This window comes from Quercus suber, unplaced genomic scaffold (assembly GCF_002906115.3).
Source record: "Quercus suber isolate HL8 unplaced genomic scaffold, Cork oak 2.0 scaffold_29, whole genome shotgun sequence".
NCBI classification, from domain to species: Eukaryota; Viridiplantae; Streptophyta; class Magnoliopsida; order Fagales; family Fagaceae; genus Quercus; species Quercus suber.
The window spans coordinates 1,759,964-1,772,711 of record NW_027069494.1 but is presented as its reverse complement, the minus strand read 5'-3'; the positions used below and the strand labels follow the sequence as shown (position 1 = coordinate 1,772,711).

The 12,748-nt window shown below is 31.9% G+C and overlaps 1 protein-coding gene across 1 annotated transcript; it reads right to left on the bottom strand.

The window, feature by feature from the left end:
- Window positions 1-314: 314 nt before the first annotated feature.
- Window positions 315-12,000, bottom strand: LOC112028307 (probable LRR receptor-like serine/threonine-protein kinase At1g05700). Its single transcript, XM_065770323.1, has 13 exons — window positions 11,908-12,000; window positions 11,279-11,825; window positions 10,319-10,803; window positions 10,059-10,197; window positions 9,901-9,972; window positions 9,696-9,767; window positions 9,538-9,618; window positions 9,143-9,324; window positions 8,762-9,003; window positions 3,608-3,734; window positions 3,168-3,230; window positions 2,887-3,076; window positions 315-743 (listed from the first exon to the last, which is right to left on the bottom strand). Exons 1-13 carry the CDS (start codon window positions 11,990-11,992, stop codon window positions 338-340), a joined length of 2,691 nt encoding a protein of 896 aa, XP_065626395.1. The 5' UTR covers window positions 11,993-12,000; the 3' UTR covers window positions 315-337.
- Between the last annotated feature and the right edge of the window lie 748 nt (window positions 12,001-12,748).

Below are 12,748 nucleotides of genomic sequence, written 5' to 3'. Positions count from 1 at the left end.
ATCTGGAAAAATTCCATGTGAGATTTTGCGTATTTTCTGATTACTACCTTGCCAAAGGAGTTTTTCCAGAATGCACAAAGTTCATTCCACTAATTTGGTCTAAATCTATTTCAAAACCCTCATGCTTCCGAGCCAACTCCATTGCCAAACATTGCTTTAATTCCATCACTACATAAGTCATTGAAGATCCAGCCCTGAATACAAACCTCACAAAGGTGGCAATTTGATAGAAGGCCAATGGTTTTTACGCACATATTGCATACACTTATTTTCTTTTGGAAGAGTGTATATCAGATCTGGAAAAATTCCATGTGAGATTTTGCGTATTTTCTGATTACTACCTTGCCAAAGGAGTTTTTCCAGAATGCACAAAGTTCATTCCACTAATTTGGTCTAAATCTATTTCAAAACCCTCATGCTTCCGAGCCAACTCCATTGCCAAACATTGCTTTAATTCCATCACTACATAAGTCATGGTTGGCCTTTCACTGGTAGTGAAAGATACACAACTCATTGCCACTTCAATTGCTTTCCAAATAGAATTAATGTCAAGGTCTCGTTCTAATCTCGGATCCATAATATTCTTAACATCCCCTCTTTCAACCATGGAATTAACCCATTTAATTATATGAACTTTCTTAGGAGCTTTAGTAATTGCAGGTTGCCCTGTGATTATTTCCAATAGAAGAACCCCAAAGCTAAAAACATCACTCTTCTCGGTCAGCCGGTTTGTTGCATAGTACCTGTAAGCCAAAGATGTAATGTAATCTATATCCAAGCAAAATGAGAACCAGGTTATTAAATGATCTACTATTCCAAGTTTTATTGTTAGTTTTGTGATTCGAGCTAGGTAAACTTAAAAATATTACTATATTAGTATCTCTAACCAAAATGTGTGTTAGACAATTCCATCTTCTCTAGTTACTTTGGTCAAACTATAATACTTGGATCAAAGGAAAAAGAAAAGAAAAGAAAAGAAATTAAGGGCTTTTATATATAACATTGGGTTTTTGAAAAACTTCAACAATGGTCGTATATCAGCGAAAATATCTTATAATATAACCATGTATACTGTATAGTATTCTGGGGACTTTCAGTAATGGTATCGATATATGATTGATTTTAGGTTAAGTTTGGAGAATTCAACATATATAATTTTCATAGAACTATTTGAGTATGCAGAGTATAAGATATGTGAACTTTTCCGTAATTAGTATAAAAATGATAGAAATAAATATTTTATTTATGAAAATTATTAGTATTTCTTGGAAAATTTGATTTAATAATTTTTTTTTTAATTTTAATTATATAATTGCAATTTATTCCATACTAAAATATTTTCCAAATAATTTTTTTTATTAAGTTGGCGTATTCAGAATATAGAGTGTGACCATTGCCGTATAGATTGCTAGTACATGATCTTAGTATATGTATGAATTTTAATACAATAAAAAATTGCTATTTATTGTTTCATTGAAACTATTGATTTTATTTAGATGATGTTGTTAGGTTCTAAGACTTTAGAAACTAATGTATTAGAACTTTAATTTGTATTATGTTGGCAAACCATGATCAAAACATAGAGTCTAGGTTTAAGCTTGCTCAAAGTGTGATTTAATGTAAAATTGGAATCGAGTGATTGCAGGATTTATTGGACAAAATCTGCAAGGCTCGATCGATCGAAAATTGGATTCGATCAATTGAAACTCATGCAGATTTAATTTTCTGCAGAAATTCCAATTCAGCCCAAACACATATGTCGTGTAGGATTAAGTGTTTTACTTCAAGTATAAAAAGAAAAACCCTAGCTACATTTTAGAAGTTTAGAACTTGTGGTTGCTGCAGATCAAAAAAAAAAATAGTCCATGGATTCGAAGCTGTCACGTGATTGTAGTAAAAAGTTTTCTACTTGAGGTAGTAATAGGATGTTACTGGTCTAAGTTCTATTGTAAAAACTTCAAATTTTTCATAGTGGATATGTTTTTACCTTGAGGATAACTAGGTTAAATCCTCCCAAGTTTTTTAAAATTTAGGTTTTTCTGGGTCATCATATCGTGGTGTTCTTTATATTTCCACATTATTTACATGATATGATATTATTGTGTTAACCTAGAACTGAATAATTTATCTAAGTAATCACTTAGCTAAATAACTAGGTTAAACAACTTGTATTAAGGGATCTAAAAATTTACAAATGTCGCAAAGTCTATGATTTTTACGTTCTTTTGTCTCAAAGTCAGGAAGTTGGTTACTTTCTGAGTAGTCAAGCTCACTTTATTTCTTCCATTTTCATTTTCAAATTGTTTTGCTAACAATTAGTTTTGAGGCCTTCGTTGAGTTTGTCACGTTAAAAAAAATTATGAATTTTGGAATAAGATCAGACTTTTAATGTTTGATTTTTTGTCGTTTATGTATTTTATGCACTTGAAGTTTTGGGTTCTTGTTATCTGTAATATTTGAAGCAATTGAAGTTTTGGATTTTTTTTTTTCTCTAATATTTGAAGATTCTTTTGGCATACGAATTATTGGAGTTTAATTTTGATTTTTATTTGATGAATAATATTTGAGGTTAAATATTAGTCTTTGAGAAAGGCTTTACATACTTGAAAAGTAAAACCCTAATATGTGTGCGATCCTTTTTGTATGCCTATAGGTCAAAAAATAATTTTAAAAAAATAGTGACTATCAAAATTATGTAATTAATTTGCCGAGCCTTGTAGCTTAATTGGTTGGAGTTTCTTAGAGATTCAAACAGAAAAATCTTAGGTTCAAATCCCCCACCCTTTTGTAACTATTGATTCATATCCACAAAAAAAAAAAATTAAAAATTAAAAAAAAAATAAACAAACAAACAAACAAACAAAAATATGCAATGCAAATACTTACTCGGGATCAAGGTATCCTGGGGTGCCAACAACTTTTGTTGAGACATGAGTGCCACCTTCGTCAGGGATAACTTTAGACAACCCTAAATCAGTTAGTTTTGCCTGAAAATTTACGTCTAATAAGATGTTTGTAGACTTCATGTCACGGTGGATAATGGGTGGCTTGCAACCATTGTGCAAATACTCCAATCCTTCAAAATTGAAAATTCAATTTCAGACACAATAGTTCAATTACATTGGACACACACACACACACACAGAGGCAAATATGTACTTGCTGACCTTGTGCTGAGTCCATCGCTATTTTGAGTCTAGTTTCCCAACTCAGGAAACTTGCATTTTTATCTGTAAAGAAAAATAGATCCAACTAAGTAATTACAGTTTAATAAACTCACAAATTGGAAGAAAGTTAATATTTTTATAGTGAAAGATTCTTAGTATGATCAATACCTGACAGATGCATTGCCAAGTTTCCATTTTCCATATACTCGTAGATGAGCCCCATATTGGTGTTTTCATGGCAATATCCAACAAAAGAAGTTATGTTTTTGTGTCTTGTGCTGAGTCCATCGCTATTTTGAGTCTAGTTTCCCAACTCAGGAAACTTGCATTTTTATCTGTAAAGAAAAATAGATCCAACTAAGTAATTACAGTTTAATAAACTCACAAATTGGAAGAAAGTTAATATTTTTATAGTGAAAGATTCTTAGTATGATCAATACCTGACAGATGCATTGCCAAGTTTCCATTTTCCATATACTCGTAGATGAGCCCCATATTGGTGTTTTCATGGCAATATCCAACAAAAGAAGTTATGTTTTTGTGATGGACTTTTGAAAGAAAATTGGCCTGTAGATTAAGGTTACATCTTATATCAATGTGAATTCAAAAATTTTCATATAAGATTTTTTTTATACAAATATAAGTGAGTTCGTAGGTTTTATTTTTTATACAAAAAATTTGTTATTTTAAAATATTAACATATAATTATAAATATTTAAGTGAGAATTTTGTAGAATACAATTGAATATTGTAGGGTCAACTTTTGTAGCCCAAGCCCACGAGATATGGAGTATGAGCCCAATGAACCCAAGACAATGAATTTGTAGAGCGTAGGTGAAAGAACTGGGCCGGATATGAATTAAACAAGGGTTGGTTATGGTATTTGCGAATAATCTAACATGCAATCATGTGAAAACAATGGTAGACCTAATGTCCGAAGAGGCATTTTATTGAATGGAATTAGGTTACAAGTTCCAGAGCTACAGTACAGTTGTTTTTTTTTCTTCTCTCTCTTTTGGATCCTCCCCTTTTCTATCAGGGGCTCTTCCTCTTTATATAGCCTCTTTCCTAATCATCCCAATCGTCCACTTGTCCTACATCTGCTTGCATACTTGAGTATAGGTCACATTAAGCATCTTCACTAGCTTTTTGGGAGTGGCGGTAGTTGAGGTTGCACTGTTTAGGGGTCTTCTCCACGTAAATACGGTCAGAAAAGTTGCTGCAGGGCATTAAATACGGTGGTAGCAGCTTTTCCTTGAGATATTTCTTCATCCTTATCATCCCTAAGTATGCCCAGAACTTATCTTTGTCACCAAAATTGCCAGGAAGGGTATTCGGGCATTCTGTACATTTATTTGATCAGAACTATTCGTATCCGAGGAGTAAAACCTCCTCGGACAAATGGTGACCTCTTCGAATTGTACTCTTCCACCATCTCTGGGTTGGTTGCCCTCAAGTGAACTCTATCCCAACCCGTTACTACTCTTTGGACATAAAGTAATCTCAAAAACAGGGCCCCAGGCCCAATTGGTAGATCTGAGCTTTTACCCCCCACAAATATTATTACTTTTATTGGCCTACCGTGGTTTTAAGGTTATTGTGATAAGTTTAATATGGAAATAGGTCTGCAGGCCGAATTACTCAATTCTCAGCAACAGCTCTAGAAATATTTTCCAACGTGGTCGTTAAAAACTTAAATTACACAAAATTTAATTAAAAGAGAACTTTATATATTGACCAAAAAAAAAAAACACACATGCTCAGATAAATACATAAAGTCTTACAATTTTTTTTTTTTTTTGAAATTTTTGCATGATAGTCTCATTACCAATGTTGCAAGTTACGTCTCTATCAAAATTATAGTTAGATAAAAATTTTCTTGGGATTTTTCTTTTTGTTTGTAAGGATCTAATATATTGTTAAGAGGACTAAAGTTTAAGGGCAAAGTTTGACTACAAATTTAATTATACCCTAAGGCTACAACTCTCATTAAATAAATTAACATGGTCAATTTTGAAAATCTAGTTGTTAAATTATATATTCTTTATTAAACATGGAAAAACAGGTCAGAATTTTCTAACTCGACCTGAACCCCATTTTTTGACCCGAAGCAAAAACGGGTTGACTCATGACTCGACCCATGTTTTTTGCGAGTCAACCCGACCCAACCCATGACCCAAACCATTTTTTTAAACTTTTTTTTGTGTAAAAAAATAATAAAATTAAGACAATATTGGTTTAATTATTTGTTGTGAATTTTAAGAAAACAATTGAGATATTTACATAACTGCATATAAATGAATTAAAAGATGAATGATTGAGCATTCTATAATGAGTAAAAAATTTTAAATATCAAATAGCAAAGTACGTACATGCCAAGATAATCTGGTTATAGTAGAGTTAAAAACATAAATTTAAAATAATAGATAAGTGTGAGAAACATTCATAAATGTGAAAATAATGAAGCAAAAATATCAAATTAGTATTAATTATGAATGCTTAGACCTTTTTTTTTTAACTATTTATGTTCAAAATAAATGGTTTTTCAAAATAAATTATGATATTTCCTAGAGTGTGTGTTGCATAACAATGATATGATATTCAAAAAGAGATCATGTATAAATAAGTAAACAATCAAACTTTAATGTATATTCTCAAATTGAAATAAAGTGCCAACTATTATTGATAATAGATTATAAAATTAATTTTCAAGATTATAAATTTCTTATATGTTTTTATTCTTTGTCAAATAAGTTATCCAATAAGTCATTTGTAATTTTGTTTTATACTTTGGAATGTTGATATTGTGTAGAAATAAAACTTGTATACTTGTTTTACTTATCTTTGTGTTATTTTGTTTTAGTTAGTAATGTTTTAGATTTGTATAATTTTAAAATTATTGAATAATTATTAATAAGTTTAACTGAGTTCATTCTTGATATAAGTGATGAATTCAAAGTAATGCATTTTACATCAAGTAATTTGTTGCATGACTTTCCAAATGACAAATACATGTTGTTGTTTTTTTTATGAAAAAAATTTATATGAAAAATACGGGTCAACTTGACCTGCAACCCGATTGACCCGACCTAAACTCGACCCAACCCGCCCGTTTGCCATGTCTATTCTTTATGTTCTTAAAACGCATGTTAAATTTCATGTCAATTGTATGTTATTTACTTTTGATCCATAAATTTATTTTTTATATATAATTTTAGACTACAAAAACTTGAAATTTAAAAATTTGATTGATGACATAGCTATTAATCTTCGATCATTTTGTAATTTTATAAATATGGAAGATATAAAAAGAAAATATATTTATTTGTGGATTTTTCAAAATTCACGTACAATAAAAAAAAATATTAAATAAAGTTATAGTCTTAGTTTACAACCAAGTTTGTTACCAAATTTTGTCCAAAATTTAATTATGTTGGGACTAAAAAATTTTAGGGTGGTCACAAATATTTTTTAAGGATTAAAAAATCATAAATTTTTAAAATTTATATATAATAAAAAATAATTAGGTTAGGGTGGTCCAGTAACCACTTGAACTAAACGTAAAGCCACCAGTGTCAATTCTCTTGCTTTTGCTCTCTCTAGCTTTCTTTCACTATGTTTTCTTTTTTCTTTCTTTCTATTTCAACTTGGTACTAACATGACACAGAACAAACACACGATAGAGGCCAAATCTCATTCTAGCCTAACGGAACCCTTAAATTCATAAGAAGTTCCTTGAATCTACCAAAGAAAAAAAGAAAAGAAAACCCTTTCTTGAAAATATCACTAAAAAAGTAAAAATATGAGTTCAAATTTTAGTTTAGGTAGTGCAAGCCTGTTTAAGGCTTATTTTGCAAGTCAAAATATTCCTAAATTGATCTTATTTAAAACCCTAATAGGACTCTAATTTGACTATAAAACCCATAAAAACACTTAAAATCAAGCAAATAAAATCTTAAATACTGTAATTCAGAAAATTAACTAAAAATATAAAAAATTAATAAACGAATACAAATTATCCCTCATATTTTTTCCTACATCATAAAACCGCAATTTCTCTTCCTCAACAACCTTCGTTGTAGCCTACATTATAAACATTAGATTTCACACCTAAGATCTAATTGACCGAGATCTCATCCATACCAAAATTTCTCAAATGTACATTAGAGTCCTCTCAGATTTGTAGTGTTGATGTCAAATACCTCTATAGACATCCTTCACATGTCTCGCATGTACTCCAATTTCATCCTGGCGAAATGCCAGCTGACTTACTATTTGGCTTTCATGAAATGTTCCTTCCAAACAATACACATGTTGGAGACATGTCTATTTGTGCTCACACACATTAGAGATCTTTCCACATCTTTCACATGCTCACCAGTGTCAATTCTCTTGCTTTTGCTCTCTCTAGCTTTCTTTCACTATGTTTTCTTTTTTCTTTCTTTCTATTTCAACTTGGTACTAACATGACACAGAACAAACACACGATAGAGGCCAAATCTCATTCTAGCCTAACGGAACCCTTAAATTCATAAGAAGTTCCTTGAATCTACCAAAGAAAAAAAGAAAAGAAAACCCTTTCTTGAAAATATCACTAAAAAAGTAAAAATATGAGTTCAAATTTTAGTTTAGGTAGTGCAAGCCTGTTTAAGGCTTATTTTGCAAGTCAAAATATTCCTAAATTGATCTTATTTAAAACCCTAATAGGACTCTAATTTGACTATAAAACCCATAAAAACACTTAAAATCAAGCAAATAAAATCTTAAATACTGTAATTCAGAAAATTAACTAAAAATATAAAAAATTAATAAACGAATACAAATTATCCCTCATATTTTTTCCTACATCATAAAACCGCAATTTCTATTCCTCAACAACCTTCGTTATAGCCTACATTATAAACATTAGATTTCACACCTAAGATCTAATTGACCGAGATCTCATCCATACCAAAATTTCTCAAATGTACATTAGAGTCCTCTCAGATTTGTAGTGTTGATGTCAAATACCTCTATAGACATCCTTCACATGTCTCGCATGTACTCCAATTTCATCCTGGCGAAATGCCAGCTGACTTACTATTTGGCTTTCATGAAATGTTCCTTCCAAACAATACACATGTTGGAGACATGTCTATTTGTGCTCACACACATTAGAGATCTTTCCACATCTTTCACATGCACGCATCGTGTGCTTCACCGGGTTTCTTCATCTTTGATATACTTTTAGTCATTTCTTGGTGGGAACCGATTCATTCAATTGGCACTAAAGACTTTCTTTCCAAACTAGAGTTTGAGTGGGATGCCATCATGCCATAATATCTTTAGATACTTCTTCCATAGATATTTAAACCATAGTTTTATAATAGCATGAGTTACTGTGGTTTTCAAGGTATGAATACCGCACCAAATATACATCTTATATACTCTACATTGGTTCATTGTAAGTTATAACATATAGTAGGGCAATATGATAAATATATAGTCATTAAGGATATTTTTCTTTAGACGTATAAGATGTAGGCCAGTATGATTATCTTTCGTTAAAATCAAGTTATTTATCACTCTCACAGTTAAGAATAGTTGGTACCTACCTCTGCTTGAAATTCCTTATACCCTTGAACTGATGAATGTGAAAGCATCTTCACAGCAACTTGAAAGCCATCTAAGTAGCCATGATAAACTGTTCCGAAGCCTCCTTTCCCAATAACGCTTTCAAAATTGTTGGTAATGCTCTGGACCTCCGAGTATGTGAACTGCTGTTTCTTAGACTCTAACACCATACCTTGTTCATTGGATACAAAGTTCACCTCCCTCTCCCTTGCTGGCGTATCTGCTAAAATGTGACAATTTAATGAAGCATATGTTATCTTTGTCCTTTTTGCTTCCACAGAAAATTGACATTTTAGTGATTTAAAACTGGGATACCCAAAAACGTCCAAGCTTTAAGAATAAAATACAAATAGTTATTCTACCTTTTTTCCTCCTTTTAAGGTGCCACAATAGAGCAATTCCACTTGATAAGAGGATGGCAAATCCAACAACTGCTGCTACTACTGGAACAACAATATTCTTTTTGTTTTTGCATTGACTGGACACACAAGGATTTGGATTTGGATTTCCTCCATTACTAGCAAGATTTGGATTTCCTCCAACACTAGTATCAACAATGAAAGTAAAACTTTAAACTGCAGCTAATAGCAAGAACCTCTTGATCTTCTGTCTTATACTAACGTTAGTTATAGAACTACTCTTAATGATTTGGCGAAAGTTTGGATATATGATAGCACTACTTTATAGAAAAGATTTTGGTGTCAAGGGAAAAATTACTAAAACAGAAATAATGATAATCCTTGAGTAAATAACAGACCTGAGAAAAAGTAATCCCTTAGTTGATCTTTCAATGAGTTCCTTGGGAATGGACCCTGAGAGGCTGTTATTTTGAAGGATTCTGTAAAGACAGAATATTATGATTTCTACATTCTTACTGAAATAAACTGAGTATAACTTGAATCCTGAGTAACTTACAGGACACGCAAAAGTGGTAGCTGTGACAGAAAAATGGGAATAGTTCCATTTAAGCTATTGTTTGATAGATCCCTGAAATAAGCAAGCTATCATGTTAAATTAATATCAGTCACCAGAAAAGGCAAAGGCAAAAAAAAAAAAAATAGTGCTATCTAGTTTTAATTAGCAAAAAATTGAATGTATCTAGTTCATGTGAAATGCTTACAAATACTGTATCATTGTGAGATTTGATATGAAAGGAGTTATCTCCCCAGTCAATCCACTTGAGGATAAGTTCCTAATTGCGAGATCAACAAATTGAGATTTGGAATAAATTAAAATATTAGGATGTATACTTTATATATTTAGAAGGCATAAACTTACAAGGATATGATGCTGGGTGAATCATAACTATTGTAGCTGCAATTAAGACCGTCCCACGCGTAATCTTTAGGGGCACAAGGATCTCCCTGCCAGTTTCTCTTTATTCGATATATGGATTTGATATTCTTGATAGCATCAACTAATTATTTTCATAGGCGTAAAATGAGAAATACGAAAGAAGTTAAAGAAACAAATAATGAAGTAATGATCATATACAAATTAAGCATGTGGTGCTGAATTTTTTTGCGGTAAGAACATACCATCTTCTTGGTCTGTTTGTGCTTGTAAAAACCGTTTCAATGTGTAGAACTCGACTGCATTAAGAATGGGCGGAAGGGTTGAAGTTTCAGTTTGATTTATCCAAATCTGAAACTGTTGTCCAATTTCTCCATCTGGGCTGCTGTGTACTGTAATCGTATTTAAGTACCTGGGAACAAAAGATCCCTCCCACAAATTCCCATTCAAAAAGATGTTGAATTGTCTAGACTGGTTCGGTTGAAGGTTTTCTAATTCAGCAAAGTGCATGTAGATATATTGGATCGCTGCGTTACCACCGCCAGGAGTCCAAGTAATAAACATGGGATCATTTATATTGAATTTTGTGACTGCAGTACTCATGACTACTTGCGGTACTCGGTAATAATCGGTGTGGCCTATGATACCAATCGTAAGATTGGTAGCAATGTTTTTCCATATATTTAGGTTCAAGGGTTGCCATATGCGGTCAAAAACATCATCTTTGTACCTAAGTAAAAAAATATCATATCAGGCTACTTGTTTGAAGGCCTATTAACAACCATACACCATTAGGGTATTCGTTAATAAATTATTTTAACAAAGTTTTAATATCACTTTTGTAAGAAATATGAAAATACAGATAAAAAAATCAATTATTTTTTTTTTCTTTTCTCATAAAAAAAATTTCTAAACATATTTTTTTAAATCAATATATTTAAGACATTCATTAACTTTACCCTTGTTTGAAAATGATTGTACTAAGTATGCGTTTGGCAACACTTATTTTTATCAACTTATTTTTGCTATTATTTATAGGCTTCACTGTACTTTTTTGTACTCTTTATAAGTCTTACTGTACTTTTCAGCTAACTTTTACTTTTATCTATAATTTTCAGCAAAAAATTTTTAATTTCAGCAAAATAAGCCGATCCCAAACAGACCATAAGTCTTACTGGAGGGATAAAAAATTAAAATTGGCTTACCTGTAACTTCTATTGGTTTGTGAACCGCAATCAAACCGCTCAACGAGATCCAGTGATCCTGATTTACGTATGTAAGTATTGTTGTTCAAAGGTCTTACCTCTAACACTGATACGAAAGGTGTCCCGCTGCCCGTGTTCACAAGACAGACATAGATATCTTCTGACAAGGATAGATGCATAATTTCCTTTGTTAATGTACTTGATGCATCTGTCACTGCCACTGTGTCCCACTTGTTTACTCCAAGATACAAATCAAATTTTGGGATTTTGCCTATGCCATCATAGTTCCCATACATGAAACTTGCTCGGATCAAATAGTTCCTGGTTTTTCCTGGTGAAGGTCTTAATGTGTAGCAATTTTTGGTTCCTTCAGGAAAGCTGCGGACAGTCCAAAACTGCTGTTCAAGAGAATTGGTTCTGTATTCGACTGAAATATTCCCATTTTTACCGGTTTCTGTGAAAGCTAAGTCTGAAGTGTAATTGATTTCTGTTATTCCATCTTTATAGCTTGAGTCATCTGGTATCCCACAGTCTATGCTGATGAAGCCTGAGATACAAGAGAATTAGCTTTATGTTTAGAGTGCAACAATTGATATATAGTGGTGCTCAAAAGATTTAGATTGTCAAACCTAATTGATCCTGCTGGGAATGAACAAGGACTGTGAGAGCAAAAGCACCATGAAGTATTATTGCAAATGGAAAATGCTTTGCCATTTCCAACACTGTTTCCTTTCCTTGGCATGCCTTTTCAGATTTCAATCCTATAAATAGTGCTTTGCTTTAAGTTGGATGTTGAGCAAGTCTTACATTGATGAGATATAGTATTTGAGCAACCAGGTCAATTACTTCTATGTAGTGAAGAATGATATATCATGACCCGAATTCTGTCTTTGTCAAAAGACACTAACATTTCTTTATTCTCAAAAAAATAAAAAAAATTCCCTTTCAAATCCATCGGTTGGCATTGTCTTTAAAATACTTGAACCAAAAGTCATTGACAGTGAATGCAAATACATTAGGCCCGTTTGGAACGGGTTCGATGTATGAGTTTAAACAACAGTTTAATAATGTGAAAATTATGGTTTTAAATGTGTCTTGCAAATACATGTTTAAACTTTAAAGTATTTATAATGCAAAAAAACTGTTTAGCATCATATCTCTAATAACATTTTTTCCAAAATTAAAAGAGCATAATAATGTTTTTAGGTATGAGTATGTGTTTTTAATTAGAAAAAGTGGTACCTATTCTAACATGACCAACTGATTAAACTATTTTTAGTTTAAGGAGACTGAGAGAAAGCCCTCATGCGAACCAACAACTCTTCCTTTCTTCTTTTTCTTCCTCTTCAACCCATTTTCCACTTTGATGTGGAGATAGATCTCGGTGGTGGCACATGCTTAAATGAGAGAGAGATGAGTTTTCTTTTTCTTTGAGAGAGAGAGAGAGAGAGAGAGCGTTTTAGTTAATGT